The sequence below is a fragment of the Phasianus colchicus genome, chromosome 15 (genome assembly GCF_987193195.1).
Source record: "Phasianus colchicus chromosome 15, bPhaCol1.hap1.1, whole genome shotgun sequence".
NCBI lineage: Eukaryota > Metazoa > Chordata > Aves > Galliformes > Phasianidae > Phasianus > Phasianus colchicus.
This window is the reverse complement of record NC_143450.1, coordinates 18,342,878-18,360,285: the sequence shown is the minus strand read 5'-3', so window position 1 is coordinate 18,360,285 and position 17,408 is coordinate 18,342,878. Positions and strand designations below refer to the sequence as shown.

The 17,408-nt window shown below is 46.5% G+C and overlaps 1 protein-coding gene across 5 annotated transcripts in view; it reads right to left on the bottom strand.

Moving 5' to 3' along the window:
- Positions 1–14,729, bottom strand: part of TCERG1 (transcription elongation regulator 1) — a 31,761-nt gene extending 17,032 nt beyond the window's left edge. For 2 of the 5 annotated variants that reach the window (XM_031598509.2, XM_031598510.2), the window contains exons 1-7: positions 14,610–14,729; positions 13,800–14,025; positions 10,044–10,196; positions 9,569–9,794; positions 6,586–6,828; positions 2,778–2,840; positions 1,292–1,492 (exon numbers count right to left, since the gene is read on the bottom strand). In XM_031598509.2, coding sequence (XP_031454369.1) covers positions 1,292–1,492; positions 2,778–2,840; positions 6,586–6,828; positions 9,569–9,794; positions 10,044–10,196; positions 13,800–14,025; positions 14,610–14,704 — 1,207 coding nt within the window. In that variant the 5' untranslated portion in view covers positions 14,705–14,729. The remainder of the gene's footprint in view (positions 1–1,291; positions 1,493–2,777; positions 2,841–6,585; positions 6,829–9,568; positions 9,795–10,043; positions 10,197–13,799; positions 14,026–14,609) is intronic. The other 3 variants (XM_031598511.2, XM_031598512.2, XM_031598514.2) reach the window with 3 other exon arrangements.
- Positions 14,730–17,408: the final 2,679 nt, after the last annotated feature.

Genomic DNA, 17,408 nt, shown 5'->3' with positions numbered 1-17,408 from the left:
TGGAGGAAAAGCATCTGGGGTGGTCAGCTGACAGCCAGTTGAACGTGAGCCAGCAGTGAGCACAGGTGGCCAAAGAGACCAGTGGCATCCTGGTTTTGTATCAGGTCCTATCAGCGCAGCCAGCAGGAGCAGGGAGGTGACTGCTCCTCTGTACTCTGCACAGGTGAGGCTGCACCTCCAGTGCTGTGCTCACTGCTAGAAAGACACCGAGGCCCTGGAGTGTGTCCAGAGAAGGACAAGGGAGCTGTGAGGGTGGTTCAGTGGACCACTCAGGAGTGGCTGAGGGAGCTGGGGTGGTTCAGTTTAGAGAGGAGGAGGTCTGGGGGAGATCTTATCACTCTCTACAGCTCCCTGAAAGGAGGCTGTGGTAAGGTGAGGGGGTCAGCCTCTGCTCCCAGCTAACAGCAACAGGATGAGAGGTGATGGCCTCCCATTGCACCAGAGGAGATTCAGGTTGGATATTAAGAAAAAATTATCCTCAAAAGGGATGGTGAGATATGGGGACAGGCTGCCCAGGGAAGCAGTGGAGTCACTGTCCCTGGAGGTGTTGAAGAAAAGGGCAGATGTTGCACTGAGTGACATGGGCTGAATTATTAGAAAGCTGGATATCAATTACTTAAATAACTGTATAAATGTTCAACATATGTCTAAACAATGACTTCTTGTTACCGAAAGAACCATCAGACAATAAAAGAAAGCACTTTCTGGTCTGACTGGATTTTCTTCCCCAAAAAAGACTTTACACACTGAATAAGAGCCAGGAGATTTTTCCTCTTTCTTCCTTCTTTCTGATACAAGTATTTTCCTCCAAAGGAGCAACACCCACGGACACAAAGTGGATTAGAACAAATGCAAGTCACAGAACACGACCGGAGCACAACTTCAGACTTAGTGGACAGGAGGCAATTTCCTTTTTTTTTCATATTTCAAAACTGTTTACAAACTTAGCCTTTCACTTAGCCTTCAGAATTTTAATGACTTTCATTTTCCCTGGTTTATAAACTTTAAAATAAAAGATCTTTTTCCCCATTTTCTATGTTCCTGTAATTGAGGTCTTCTCATATTTGTGAGTCTGTCCAGTACTTACATTCTACTGGAGTGGAAAGGTACATCTAAAATTGCCACCTTCAGACTCGTAAGTGACTTAAATGGATCCATACAATCAAGGTGTAAAGATACGCTTAAGACAGATGGGGGATTAGACAAATTCTTGTCCACATTTCAAACACAACCATCAATAGTCTAAGCAGTTTTGCCGCTCTCACACAGCTATATTTAAAAAAAACAGTACCTTTTTCTTTCAGTTCTTGGGGTTTTTCCCACGTTGACTCCAAAGTCCTGTTGTTGTAATAGTACGTCTTTCCATCTGCTGTTTTGTACTCTGTCCATTCAGAGACTGCTGTTGCTCCAGCCAGCGTGGCAGGGGAAGCAGCAATAGCGACCTGAGGATGGATCATAGGTACGATGGGAGGCGCCATTCCCGGCAAGACACCTGCAGGAAGGGGGAGCAAACAGAGGAGACAAGAGAGAAAAGAAAAGGAAACAGAACAGTAAGTGACAATGAAATACCAAAGACCCCAAACCTAGCACGTTACTGACTGACTTTACAAGTAATCACCCCCCATCAAAAAAGGTTATTTTCTACATGAAATTGAAAGCAATGCACTGTTACTAAGTTTTCTTCCTACACATTAATGAAGACCAATGCCCATATTACTGGGAAAGTTACACAAATACAACTTAATTTTAATTAATATTCAATTCTGCACAGCACAAGGACAGCTGGGCTTTAGATGTTTGCTTTAATACATCAAAATGAGGTGTATTTTTAAAGTAAGTTTTTATTATTTCTCTGTGAATGATTTAAACTGCGGAATAGTTCTGTCATTTTAGGATCTTCCTAAAGCTGCTGTGAAAAGAAACAATGCTGGCCTGACTCTGAGCCACAGGATACATCATGGAGCAGAACTCTGCTAAGTCTTAAATCCTGCCTTCATCCTAGCATCAATTCAGAGCCTTGGATTAAAAGCAAAAAGAATGAAACTATTTCAGAGTTCGTGATGGTTCTGTTTAGTAGTAAAGACTGGAAAAAAACATTTTATTCACGTCCTAAAGCAAAATGACAAGCAAATATGCAAAATAAAACAACCAAAATGCTACATTATTATTTCTCTGCTCGATCAAACAAAATGGATATACTGACCATGTTTTGAGTGACAACTTCTAGAAAAGCAATCTGGATATGACCAGCACTACGAGATCATAACTTTGAACTTTTAACATTTTTGTGAAAATCGTTTCTTTTTAAATAAGGGAAAAGGTACACATTACACATTGCCATGAACTTATTTCTTAAATGCACAATTTGAAAAATGGTAAGTTTCATATTAAGACACACAAACACGCACACCAACACGCGAGCACAACCATGTCACTGCACATGTGGGGGGAAAACAAAAATCCACACACAGGAAACTACTAACTAAGAAGTATGGGCATGAAAAGGGACACAGTTATCACAGAACTCAATGGTTACAGAACACTGTACTGGGTTTGATGTACAAAATTAGCTGACGCTAACAGTTAATTGGGAAAGCTACTTCCTGGCCAAACATGATACTTGCATTTATACTGGTTTTGAAAATAAAGTGTGTATATATATATATATATATACTCAATCTATTGGAGAAGCAAATAAATAAATAAAATATAAACCACAACATTCACTACCATGCCAACTTACAGACAAAACGAACTAAGATGGGTTTGAAAATTACCGGTCTTGGTGGTAGCGACTGTCTTTACATACGGGCAGCTGACTATTTGCATCATTGCTACACCTGCAAAACGGATAAGCAAGCATGTTGGAAAGCTGCCATGGTACGTCAGCTACCACTGGGAGTCTGGGTGCTAAGATTTCCTGCCACAATTTGGGATGCCATTCAGCAGGCAATAAGAGCCTCCCGGCAAGAGAACAAACGTTTTTTACACTGATATTTTATGCCAGATCCAATTTTAAATTAATCTTTATTAAGCTGTAGCAACGGTTTCTACCTCCATTAAACCATCTGTTCAGCAATCGCTGGGATGCTGCTTAGAAAAAATAAGTGTGCATCTGAACGATGACTCAGGGGTTTAAGTTCAGTCAGGGGGGAACAGAGCCCTGCATGCAGGGGCAGTACCACAGGAGCATTCTGCTAACGGAGATGTTCTCCACGGACAGCATTCGCTCAGACAGAGCCATGCGAGCAGCAGCAAAGTGAAGCTATCAGTGCTGCTGCTGTGCCTGGGAAGTGGAGGGAAGGGCAGCAGGACAGTCAGCCCGGCGAGCACAGCAGGGAGCTGTGGGGTGAGAGCTGCACTCAGCACTCTGGAGGAGACGCGGGGTGGGGGAAGGCTGCGGCTGGAAGAAAGGGGTGCAGTAATAAAAGCAATGAAGCTGCAGAGGAACACGGCACTGTGCTACTGCAGAGGCAACAAACATGGTCCTCATTTTTCATTTCCTTGTAAGCTGTGAGCTGAAAATGCTCTAAAAAAACAACATCAGCCCTCAAAAGGCAGCAGCACGAACTTCTCTGCTCTCCAGCTCCTAAGAAATGGCACAGCCACAAAGGGGAAGCATCAAATCCTCCTCAATTAGATGGAAAATTCAGTAAGAAATTAGATAGGGAGAAGGAGAACGCATTTCCCAAGCCCTTCATTTTCGGGTATGGAAGGATACTGCAGAAGTTCTTTCTGCATTAGTCAGGTTTTGACACTCGGAAATGGAAATGCTTCAGAAACTTCCTCCCCTAAACTGTATCAATGCCCCCATGCAAAGCTGGAAAACCTCCAGTACAAAGTGAAATTAAACCCCTGTGTTTATAACAAATATAACTAATGTTTTTCTTCAGTAGAGATCTAGTACCAAAAGCATACTAAAAGTACTGCCAATTTATTTAAAAAATATTTGTGAGAAGATAGAATTGCAATGATCTTTACTAAATACGTCCATGAAAGAATCCAAAACAAGTTTTATAAAAAAAAAGTGTGAATCGAGACACAAAAACATTGACTCAAACAGCACTGAATGAAGTATTTGTCTAAATTTAGGAGGAATCATGCTATGTTCTTCAAAATGAATGAGAAGATTCGTTTTGTTACGGAAGTTACAGCATGTCTTAAGGGGGTCAGAACAAACAGTGCCGTCTGCGGGATCGCTGCGATCAGAGATCCTGCAGTGCAGATCACACTGAGCAACACCCGAGCTGTTTCCTCTGCCAAGCTCCAACATACAGCTACCTTTTAACAGACGAATTAAGAGAAAGCAGACTTACTTTTTAAGATCTGAGATTATGAGATATCACTGATCAACTCTTCCACTGCTCCGTCTTACTACAGCGTAATGCAGAGAGTAACTTTGAAATCACATGGCAATGGCATTCATCAGCTCTGTCTCTGCAACTTGAGAACAATCCAGCTAACTTTACGTAAGGTGCTGAAAGTCCCAAATATCTGCACATTACAACTTTGTGAACCTTCTGGAATTCACCTTGTACCTGCCTTGGAGTCATCTTAACTTCTTTTCACTTTCTTTTTATTGTAAAGTAGTTTAAAGATTTCCTTTTCTTTGATGGTAGTTATGAACTATTACAATCGAGCTAGAGCTGGCTGAAAGGATTAAGCTGTATTTATTCTGTGATCAGGCTAACTAGCAACTTAGACTCATTAGTGGAAACACGCTCTTTGCTGCTAGGCACCCTCCCATATGAAATGAGTTCAACCCAGAAGGCTCATCTCACCAAAGGCAGTACCAGGAAAGCTTTGGAAGAATCACGTTTTCAAACACGAGTTTAAGAAGAAGACTGATGCTCTACCTTTCCCTCTGTATTGCAATACTCAAGAAATTCTTTCACAAGCAAAAAAACACCAAACCAACCACACAGCCCCATCCCATTCCACTGGCACCCATCTCTGCTGCTTTAACCATCCCCATGTTAGCAGAGTTCACACTTCAGGAGCTGATTAAATCCCCCTAACATGCACAAACCCTCCATGCTCTGCCGATCCCTTGCTGACAATGTCAAGAACTGCTCTGAGAACAGCTGGCTGACTGCTTCTGAGGCCACTTCTGCTGTTCTCCAAACCTCACAATACTGACATCAGCATTCTCCCTGTATCCTTTATCTATTTTTCATTCAGCTAAGGATATTATGTTCAGAATAATATTTTTGCCTATCCTAGAACAGCGAGAGCTACACTGCCTTTCCAAGCACAGCACAGATGACAACAGCTTTACCTCACTGTTCGACAAAAAATACTCTTTTAAAAAGAGCAACTATCAGTCAGTCCTCTCGTCTCCCAAAAAAATGCTTTTTATTCAACGCATTTTTAACGAATTAGCAAAACTAATATCCATCTTAGCTGCCTTGACATTTCTATCTTTTGATAAAAGAAGGTATGGGAAGTGTCCTAGAGTATTATTTTTTACCCAATCCATTCACTGGGAGGCTAAGAGCACCCCTCCTATGTACTGCACCCATGTACTGAAGGTACAGGAGAAAGAGTCACCTTGCTCTGTCTGCACAAAAGCACAAGGAGGCAGCTCACAGTCCTTCCTTGTAAGTAGAAACTAACTCATATCCAGCATAACCACAACCTAAAACCTTTCCATGCACCAAAAAAACAGCGTGTAGTTCATGCTATTGCACATCAAGGAAAAAAAAACTAGAATAGGAACTCAACAGGAACTCACTGCAAACTGAATTATTTAAGTAATTAAGAATCAGGTAGGACCCGTTCAATGATTACAAACAGCAAGTCAAGTCCAAAGTTTTGCCAGCCTAAAATATTCCAGTATCTAACTAAATATTTGATCGAAACCTGATAAAATTTGATTTATCTAGACACCAGAGAGCTCCCACCTAAGACTTCTTCACAGTAGACTTTGCACCTGAATACCTTCATTTAAATTATCCCCAGCTTAAACCTCTACATTTTGCTTCAATTTTCAGCATCATACTTGAGAGCTGCAACAGAAGAGAGCTAAAAACACCTGACATCATCAAGAGCAATGCATCTGAATGGTAACTTTTCCTGCTCACAAGTTATTTTAATCTCTTTCTGGGGGGAAGGGGTGAACAATCCATGTCCTAATTAATATTTAAGCACAAGACTCTAGGTCTAAATCAAGCAAGCAGAATAAAATTAAGGCAAAACTGTAATCGCTAGAATGCAGTCCTACCATATTCTCAGTCACTTATAGATTCTGTCCAGAATCTCACTCTTAAATAGGATGATGAGATGGACACCTGCTGTAAGACAAGAACTGCACTAAACACTTCCTGGTACTTTCAACAATCTAAACCCACAAATGTTTACATGTTTAAATGTACCTAGTTTCTGATACGGATATCAAAGAATTAGTAGTCAAAAATTTAATGTTCATTGTTAATTAAAAAGTCTGTCTGCTATCCCTGAATTCTTTCAAAAATACTCTAAGTGGAGAGGATTCAGGCAAGTTCCATACACAGTGGACACATGAGTGCAAACAAATTGACAACATGGACATGTAGCGGACAAGACAATCACAGTTTGCCAATTTACCTGGAAGTGGAATAGGCATGCCAGGAAGGGGGACACGAAATGGAGGTACCATTACTGGTGGAAAAGCAGGAATTGCTGCAGTTGGTTGAGGTACTGCATGAGGAACTGCAGGAGGCAATGTCTGTGGGACTGGCTGGGGTACAGTCTGCACAGGTGTAGCAGAAGGAGCAGAGGTTGAAACACTGACTGATGGTGTGGCAACTGAAACACCCGAACTTGGGGTCTGGTCTTGTGTAGTAGGTGCTGATAAAAAACAAAACAAAACAAAAAAAACAAAGAACACCTTGTATCTCAGATACTACAATATATTCGCTGCAAACATACTGGCTCTCTGTTTCCCAGCAGATGTTACATAAGCAAGTATGCTTAGAATCAACAGGAAGACAATCTTGGTCAGAAAATAGTTTTTGCCTTCTCTGTAATGCTAAGTATTCACAAAGGAAGTCCATTTCAGATTTTACTTTGTACCATTCGTCACTCCTAACAGGACTGTACAGTGGTGGCAAGAGTACAGCAAAGGACAGAGCTCATTCAGTAAATACATTAAATTCTACTCTGCATCCCTGTTCGGAAGAACAGAAAGGGAACATTACAGAAAGTTTCAAATGGAAAAAGCTTATTCTTATATTGAATTAACAAAGGTTCCATTGTAGTGAGCGTAATAACCAGCACGTGCATGATGACAGTTCATTTAAAACCATGCTCATGAATTTGTGATCCAAGAATGGAAAAATGTCAATTAAGGAATGCATAATTAAGCACGGAAAAGGAAAGTACTTTTTGTCCAGAAGCTGCAAGAACTTTCTTGATTTTCAGTGCCTCCCAGTGGAAAAAGACAATACCAACATTCAATTCAGCAATCCCTGTAGCATGCCTGAAATCAGCATGTAACCAGGAGCAGTGCTACATGACAAAGCACTGGCAAAACAGAAACTAGAGACCTGATGGCTTGAAGTCAACGACCAGCCCTGAAATTCATACTCTGAGGTTTGGTAGAGGAGGAACTGTTGAAAAACGTGTTAATTAAAAAAAAAACAAAAAACAAACAACCAAAACCCCTAACTTATAAGCACATGATATATGGGCACCCTGGATGCTTTCTTTATTTAACCATAACCAGAAGCACTCCCAGTCAGGTATCAGCATTAAGCTACTTAGAAAAAGATTTTTGGTCTGTTGATCTTAAGTGCTTCAGGACAAGAGAGAGTTCTTAGCCTAAAATTTAGGGAAACAGAGCCAAGAGTGAGCATGTGATTTGTTTTAAGGCCTTCATCAAATCAGTACCAGATGAGGATGGAGCTCACCAGAAGCCACAGACTTTTACAGGCCAAGCCCACGAGTTGTAAAATTATTTCAACTGATAAAATGTTATCACCTGGGCACAGACACCAACAGTCACAGTTCTTGAAAGCAAAGACAAAGCTTAGCAGGTAGAACAGGCAGAAGCGGAACAGACTCTTAGCATTTAGTATCAAGACATTTTGCTTCAGAGAAGGTGCATGAAGAGCGACATCAAAACTAGGAGCAGTTCTCAGAAATCTATGCCAGCACCAAACGTTCACCTTCTGCCTGCTTCCAGTTTCTCAGCAAAATGGCCGCAGCCTCAGGTGATGACACCAGACCTATTTCAACATAGCAGCTGATCACAGCTCTATCTTTCATATCAAAGCTCTAAAAAGTTTTGAGCAATGCAGATTTTTTGCTCCTTTGGTGATCTCCTTCCAGGACTAACAAAGTGCACCTTGTGGGTTACCCAAATGCGACTTGCTTTCAAACAAAGATACCAAAAGTTTGGGTTAAAAAATTAAGCTTGACTTGTCTCTCTTGTGACAGCATAAAGGTCAAATATTTCAATGGGACACATCTGTGTGCTAGAGCTGGAGTTCAGACAGCTCAGCAATTGCTCATCTTCTGCAGATGACTCTGCCTGGCCCACTGTACACGTTTCTGACAGCACAGCCACAACAAGGGCTATTAAACAACAGGCTTCCAGAGCAGCAGAGATGCTGTGCTTTCAGCGCCCTGCACACAGGCAGAACACAAACCAAAGCGTTTGTTAATTAGCATGCCTTGCTTTGTCCACACACTGTGATTTTACTCAATTGTTTGCTGGTGACATACACATGCAGATAGATTTGAGTACCTAAGATAAGAATCTGTGTCAATGCTCTAGAGGCATTTGTGAGCATATATATGCTGACGTGTATTATAAATTATTGTTTGATGTAGTTGCTACATATAAACATTCATTATGTCCATGCTGCATAAATAAGATCCCTAAACTCCTGGGGCTTCCCAGTAAGAAAATCCTTAAAAGCAAAGACTTAGACCATGTAATCAGCAGTAATCTTCAGGCTCTTATTCAAAGGTCATCTGTGAATAATAACAGGGCTAAGGACTTACTTTTTCCGTTTTTGTGCAGCTCCAGCAAATGGGAACTTATGAGTCTCAGCTAGAAAGCTACTAGTGGTAAAAATAAGACATCAGAAGCAGCTCTATTCTGCAATCAACCAATTCTATGTAGCCCAGAAAAAGCACTGAAAGATTTCCTCCTAAAGCAACAAATGCAGTTTTGGAAACAGAGGAAATTGGTACAATTTTAATTCCTACCTCAATTTTTTTTTTTTTTTTTGAGATACTTTTAAAACCAGTTTTGCTTTAACTGCAGTCAAAAGGAAATGGATGTATAATAGCTTTGATAATGATGTGATTTAAAAAAAAAAAACAACGCACAAAGACCTAAAGAAAAAGGACTGCATGCTGACTGGGATTCATCTACCCCAGCACAGTACTACTTTAACTCTTCCAAATCAGGAAAAAACAACAAAACCCATGCAATGCTCTTATGGATTTAAATACTGTACTTTGAACACATCCCACTCGATGTGGAAATTGCTTCCTGCTGGATACTAAGCTGTTGCTTCAGCAGTTCCCCAAAGCAGCACCCCAACAATGCAAAGCCGAGAAGCCCTCAGGTACTCACTGGAATTTGTCTGTGAAACCGACGTGGCCGTGGTTGTGGTAGAGGTTGTGGAGGACTGAGTGCTCGAGGAGGTTGACGGCGACGCGGCACTGCTGGTTGTTGGTGTGGAGGCACCGACCTGGGCCTGGGCTGCCAGCATCGGCGTCAGCTCTGACTGCTGGATGACTTTCACCCCATCTGGCTTAGTCCACGCTGACTCACGCGTACGTGCGTTGTAGAAATAGACCTACGAGTTAAGGATGTCACTATCAAACAGGTGCTTATCTGAAAGGGGAGCATTTACCAGTGTTTTAGCTACTCCTGCCCTAAGCACAATTACATAATTTCAATAAGAGAATCAACAGAATTATATAGGATTTTACCATGCAAGCTTTTTAAAAAAATCTGGAGTGCCCGCACGTAGGACTGCACGAGGCAACACCCTGACAACAGCAGCAAACAGCGGCGACTCTGCTGTGCCCGGTGGCCATCTCACCTTGCCATCTGGAGTTTTGTTCTCCACCCATATCTCCTCAGCTGGGGGCATTGCTGGTGTCCCAGGGGCAGTGACAGGCGGCATTCCTGGAGGGAACATCATTCCAGGAGGTGGTGGCATGCTGCCCATGGGAGGAGGCATAAATGGTGGTCTCTGAAGGCAAACAATAGTAATAATGTAACACCGTATTCAAACTTGCATTTATTGAAGCATCAGCGCTCATTACAGCCATGCTAAGGTTAACTGCCCATCCTGAGAGCTTTAACAGACCAACCTTAGCTCAGAGAACTCCCCAGCAAACCGCCGTGTATGGCGGAACAGCAGAGGGAAGCACTTCACACCCGAGCCGTTACTGTAAATGCAAAGCAGCAGAAAAGAGTGGTATGAAAAGGAGCGGAATGAGGGAAAACGACTCTCTGAAAAAGGAGAAAAAATCCCTATGCGTAAAAGAACGAGTGGTGGAACTGTTCCTGAGTAACTGTAACTGCCCCTCAGACTCCTCACACTGTGAAGCAAAACGATTTCTTGCATTACTACTGCAGTCACACAATGATAATTATTAAAGATTAGAATCACAAGCAAGCATCCCATTAATTAGCACAGTAGAGCTGTAGATTTTATTACAACCCACCATGCATCTCAAACATCCATTAACTAGAACTCTAGCTAATGCTAATTAAAAAAAAAAAAAAACCACATATCTTAACCATCACATGATCAGAAGAAATCCAGAACTGCCCTGCACATTTGCTCTCACAAGAAAACAGAACGCCTGGTTTTGTAATTAGAGGTACATTCATTTATCTCACTTGTTTATTTGGACTGTTCTGAAATTTCCTGTGTGTAACAAGCACAACAAATGCTTCCCTATAAAAAATTGCAGTCAATAAAATTCATCAACTTGTTTAATTCACTGCATGCACCTGCAACTGCCTCACATAACTCCAGTTTTAATTAAACTTCAAAAGATTTCCTCCCCACAAAAGCAATACCAAGACAATTCACTGCAAAGAGCTTCCAGCCCTACCCTCCTATCTGACAGGCTCCATACAGAAATGCACACACACAGCAGGATGGATGAAGGCTCTGCTAAAGCTGTGATGTTTGCAGGAAATCCCATTAACAGCAACTGGTGGCTCAGTGAGGTGTGCCGTGCAAGCCAGCACCGAGGCTGCACCCTCGCTCTGGAATCTGAGTCCTACCCATGGTAGCTTTCAGTGTGTGCTGTGTCCTGGGATCCTGTGCACATTTGGCTTCTTTTGAAAACTTTCCTGAGATAAGACCTCTGCTGTAAGAGATGCATTTTTAACTGCTTTTTAAACTCATGTACCAGCCCTGATTTTTGTTCAGTACCACTGTAAAGGAAGTCAAAAGGCCACTGACAGAATTAAAAACTAACGACAAAGCTATTAAGGTAACTTCCTTTCTTCATGACTTCTCTGCAGCTCCTCCATCTGGCCGTTAGATGATCTCTCTCTTTACTACCCTACAGCCTGTAAGAAGAACTCCAGTAGCCCACTTTTAGTTTGCTGCTGCTGCTTCCTGAACAAAAATGAGTTGGATTGTTCCAGGGCAGCACGAGGAGCAGAGAAGAGGACCCCAGTGTGCAGTCAGGGGATCCAGAAAACAGCTCAGCTCCCCAGTAAGCACCACATCACCTTTAGAATCACGTGCAAAGCAGAGCACTGTGCTGACAGCAAGAAGAAACATAGACAAGCTTGGTGTGTGAGTTCCACGTATGGCAATGACCTATAGAAGACATTTAGTGCATGGTATGCTTGAACAGCCACAATTAACAGCTAAGAGCAAAAGCACATTCAGAATATAAATCAAACACACAAAACAATGAGATGTCAGGGCTCCGGGTTTCAAATTAACTGGCTGATTCTTGAAATGGTGCAGGCACCAGGAAGCATGGTCCTGTGTTTCCTTCCCAGGTCCACTGCACACTCCCACACCTTCATTTCCTTCAGATCTCTCTAGTCTGTGAATGGGTGCATTAATTTTAAGACCATACCAGTGGGAAAACGGGACCACAGAGCACCAAGAGAAAGGCACGGTATGTGGAAATAGTGTTAAAAAAACTTAAGCTGAGCATGAAATCATCCAAGACCAAGAACAAGGCCCTGGTACCAGATGAAGGGAACAGAAAAGACAACTTTGCACTAGATGAGTGGGGGCTGCTGACATCCCACAAAGTTACTGTTTCCATCTTCAACTCCACAAGTCTTTTCAACTAAAAAGAAAAGCTACTTCACACTGCCAAGTTCTAACACTGTGCTTCATGTCCAATGGAAAAAAAAGCCTGCTATGGAAAACACACACTTTTTTTTTTTTTTTTAAAAGATCTCATACTCAAGGTGATGACAGCACACAAGATGAGGCTGCAGTGTAATGTTGATTTATTTCACATGAAGTCCACATTAAGTCCTTGCTCCTGCACTGGTGGCTGCTTTGCTTCCTTTCCTGCTGCTCCACCACTTGCATAAAGCTACATGCAGAGCCATACACTCCCATGCATTGGGAATGATGTGGAAAGAAGCTTCTATAGCTCAGCTGCCAAAGACAGGCAAAGCAAGACCAAAAATACCATAAAAATACCAATAGAAATACCAAAGAATAACCCATGTTACCATGTTTTCTGTCTTCTTGCCCAAATCCCTACTCTTTCAAATAAATTTCACAGCACAAAAGTATCCAGTATTCCATTACAAAGCGTGGATTTAAACCATTATTTAAACACCACACAGTATTATGCACCACCTACAACCCTGCACAGTAATCACACCATCCTGATACCCCTACATTGCTATTACAACAAAACTTTTCTTACTCCCAGATATGCTGTACCTTTCAAACGGTCCAGGTATCTGCAAAGTAAGCAGAAATACTTAAACATACAACATGATAAAAGGTGAGCACAGATGCACCTGACTTGAGCCCAGCAGGCTCACAATGCACTCAGACTAATCCTGTAGATGCCAAGAACACTCAAAGTTAAAAAAGAACAAAATCCAGACAAGCACCAAAGGTACTTTGCAGTAAAGAATGTTCTCCCCCAAAGGAGAACAGGGACTCATGTCAGTATGAGAGCTATGTGCTGATGATTTGGTCAAACCCCGTGCCTACTCACAGGCTTTTCAGATGTTTGCTCAGTGTTTGTCCATTGACAATTTCTGGTGCATCACTATTGACATAACCTTCTGAATACAGCACTGAAACAAAACATACTCGATCGCTGATCACAGATCTGCTTATCAGAATTACTGCTGGCCTATCTGACCGCTCCACTGACAGTGAGAACTAACAGCAATTGCTGTTATGGTTCAACTCAGGTAGAATTCAGCTCAGTGTACCACAGTACCTTCTGCCAGTCTGTGCTCATTCACCACTGCCCAGTAAGCAGTCACAGCACACCAGGATGCCCCAGCAGGCCGACACACACATCAGGTGTGCGTTTTTCCAAGTGCAGAGGGCTGTGCACAGCTAACTGCTGCATTCTGCATGGCCAAAAGGCACCAAAGTGCAGCTGGATTTTGGTTAATGCAGGTGGTGAACTCACTCTGCATAAACCATTAACACAGAATTGCAGTAAGGAGTTGAATGCAGGGCTCTTCGCACCGCCACACGTCAGCCCGCGTTCCATAACACCACACAGAAACTGCGTGCTATCCCAGCTGCCTTCCTCGCCCTCCTCACCGCTCTCATCTCCCTGTTCCCACACACACACACACACAGACGGACTGCCCGGCTTACCTGCAGGTGCGGGGGTCCCATCGGCGGCGGGATCCCTCCCGGGGGCGGCATCGGAGGCATGTTGGGGTCGAAGGGAGGGCGCCCGAAGGGGGGGCGCGGCGGCGGCGGGGGGCCCCGCATCATCCCGAAGGGCGGCGGAGGCCGCATCAGCGGGGGGGGGCCGCGCAGCACCGCGTTCGGGGGCGGCGCCGGGCCGCGGAACCGCAGCGCCTGCTGCTGGGCCATCCTGCGGGGAGGGAGAGAAACCGGGCTCCTATCGTTCACTGCTGAGCCGCAAGGAAATCAGTGCTCGTTAAAACAAAAAAAAGGCGAGAGCTAACAAAGCGCAAACGCGTGAGGAAAAAGCACCGAACCTGAACTACGTATGAAAAAAGCACGCGCAACCTTCAGCAGGTTCTTCCCTTCGCAAACTCAAAGGACGGCTCTCGCTAACTTCTACGCACGGGGAGAAACAACCGCCTGGGGCTGGAAGCGCCCCGCCAGGCCCGGCTCCGCGCCCCGAGCGCCGCACACGTGCGGGGAACGCGGCGCCCAGCGCTCCGAGAGCGCGACGGCACGAGGGGAGCGGGGAGCGGCACGGCCCAGCGCCGGGCCCGGAAGGAGGAGCCGCGTCCCGCACCGCACCGGCACCGCCCGCCTCCCGCGAGGTCCGGCCCGGCCCGCCGGCCCCGCGCGGCGCGGACAAAGGCGAACAGGGCGGGACAGAGCGGAGCCCGCAGCCCGGCTTCCCTGAGCCGCTCAGGCCGCGGTTAGGCCGCAGGGGCCGGTCGTGGCCACAGGGGCCGGTCGGAGCCCCGCGCCGCGCGGTACCTCAGCTCGCCGCCGAACCGCTCCGCCGCCGCCGCTGCCGCGTCCCCCTCGCCGCCGCCAGCCCCCGCGCCGCCGCCGCCGCCCCGTTCCGCCATCGCCACCTCGCAGCGCCGCCGAGCCGCTGCCGCCCCGGCCAGGCCCCGCCGCACCCCATTGGCCGCCGCCCACGCCCGTCAGCGGCGGCGGGGGCGGGACCGCCCCGCGATTGGCCGCTACGCCCGCCGACTTTGAATGGGGGAAGCCAGACGCACCGGGATTGGCTGCCGGAGTCCGTCCCGCGCCGCTCGCGAAGCGGTCACGTGAGGCGTGACCCACGGAGAAGACGGGAAATGACGTCACGTCCGCCGGAACAGGCAGTAGGAAAAAAAAGCGACGGGAACCACGTCCAATCAGCGGGCACAGCGCGTGGAACACGTGCACCAATCGGATCGCGCGGGCGGCTGCGTTCTTCCAATCGCAAAAGGCGAATCGGCGCCCAATGAGCAGGCGCGGGTCTTCACCGCCGCATGGGGGCGCTCCGCTCCCCGCCGTGCTGCCGTGTCCGCGTGCGGGCGGCGTCGCTCCGCCCGGCTCCGCCCTGCGCCGTGCGAGGGGCCGCGGCCGTGAGGGCTGGGAGCCGGCGGGCAGCGGCGGGCTCGCGGGGCTGCCGTCGGCTCGCTCCGTGCGGGAGGGCTGTCCGTAACGAGTACCTGGGGTGGGAGCCCCGCGGCCCCGGTCCTGCCGCGGCCCCAGGGTGTGGGTGCCGGTGACGGGGCGACCCCACGAGAGCGGAACGACGGCCGCCCGCGGCTCCAGCACGGCGGCGCTGCCCCGTTCCGCTCAGCGGGAATGTTGTCCGCTCAGCCCGGCGGCCGGAGGTGCGTGCCCAGCACTGGAGCGTCGGATCACGGCCGGCCGAGAGTCGTGCAGTCGGTGCGGGAAATGTGGCCGCAGCTCAGCGGCTCTGCCGCGGCTGCGTCGCTGAAACACACGGCGCGTTTCCGTGGCATATTTATTTCCGTGGCATATTTATTTCCGTGGCATATTTATTTCCGTGGCATATTTATTTCCGTGGCATATTTATTTCCGTGGCACGCTCGCTGGCCCCGGCTGCTCAGATGGCTGAGCCTGTAGGAACCGGCTGCAGGAGCTGCGAGCCCAGGCGTGACGTTGATGTTCCATTTGAGATAGAAGACGTTATAAAACGTTCTGCTGAAAAGCCCCCGCTGCCGAGTTGCACGTTTCAAAAGCAAGAAGCACCTGAGAGCGCCAGGAGGCGGATCTCAGCACGTCCCTGCAAGGCCGCGGTGCTGCAGGCACATCGCAGCCCCAGCAGGGCTCGCCGGGTCCCCTCGTCCCAGCCGGCTTTGGTTCTGCCATCCCGCTTTTCCCATCTCTTTCTTTATGTCACAAAAAATAAAACAAAAATAAAACCCCGTCTTTTCTTAAATAATAATTGAAATTACTAAGGGACTTTTTGATGGGGCTGTGCTGAAGAGACTGTTGGATACTTTGATTCCGCAGCTCAGTTTCTTTATTCATGAGTTTTGCTCCAAGTTGCTGCGGCCATGAGAGCAGCTGACAGCTGTGGGTGGTTGGGGCTCCCTGGCAGCACAGCCCCGCTGCCTTCACCCCGAGGAGCTGCAGCACGGAGCTGCGTGTGCAGTGAGATGAGAGCCTGTGCTGCTCTGCAGGGACGGGACGGGCTCAGCATCCCCACCCTGCGCCCCAGCAGGAACGCCGTGCTTTGCGACGGCAGGAGATTAAAACAATTTTTGGACGTGATTGCTTAGATCCTCCCCAAACAGTGGGGCTGTCTGTCTGCCACTAGCGTCTTTCATCCTCTTTTTTCATCTGCTTGTTTCAGGATTGTCTCAATAATTCATTAATTACGGGCTGGCAGAGAGGAGCATCTGCAAGGCCCCCTTCTCGCGTTCAGCAGAGATCTGGCCCCGTTCCACACACAGCCCCTCACCACAGCCCCTCCCTCACTGCTCAGGTTTGTTTTCTCAAGAAAGTATCAGTCGGTAATTCTGAGACTGCAGCTGTTTCAAGAGCAATTAATTGTGAGATGCAATGTGCAAGTCACTGTGATGAATTTGGTGTCAGCTCTTCAGCACGATGTGGCTTTTGGAAATAGTACCATCTATTGCATTTTAAATACCTAGGTTTAAACTTTATCCAGAATTTAGTTGAAATCTAGATTCTTATCCCACAAGTTGCTGTGTGAGGGATGCTAATTGTCAGCTGAGAAGACTCTGGGAGTGTAGAGACAAAACGGGAGCAGTGGGACGCAGCCACCAGCAGGGCCAGGCTGCTCATGTAATGCACACCATGGGCAGAAATCCTCAGGGCTGTGGCTGCAAACACATCTTGGGTTTGCTCCTTGGGGGAGTGTGGGTTCAGCAAGCATTTGGCCTTGGGGTTGGACCCTTCATGGGGTCCCAGTGCTGCACTAGCTCTAGTGACTGCAGGCAGTAAGCAGAGATGTGACAGTGTGAATGTAATGTCTGCAGGGCAAGAGGGGTGTCCAGAGAGCTTCTGTAAAACGTGCAGCCAGGGCAGAAGCAGCAGCCTGCTGCTCCTTCACTACTCCTCCCTGCTGCTCTGGTGCTGCACCCACAGCCCTGCAGCTCCAAGCATCACGGCACAGAGCTGCTGCTGCGGGGCCACTGGGAAGGGAGTATTTTCTTGTGGATGTTTCTAAATGTTCCGCCTTTCCAAGTGTTAAGGTTGCTGTAATTTTTAAAAGAGTATTTTTTAAGTGGTCCCACATCACTGTCAGACGTAGGGGAAGGATGCTTGGAGTTCCATGTTATG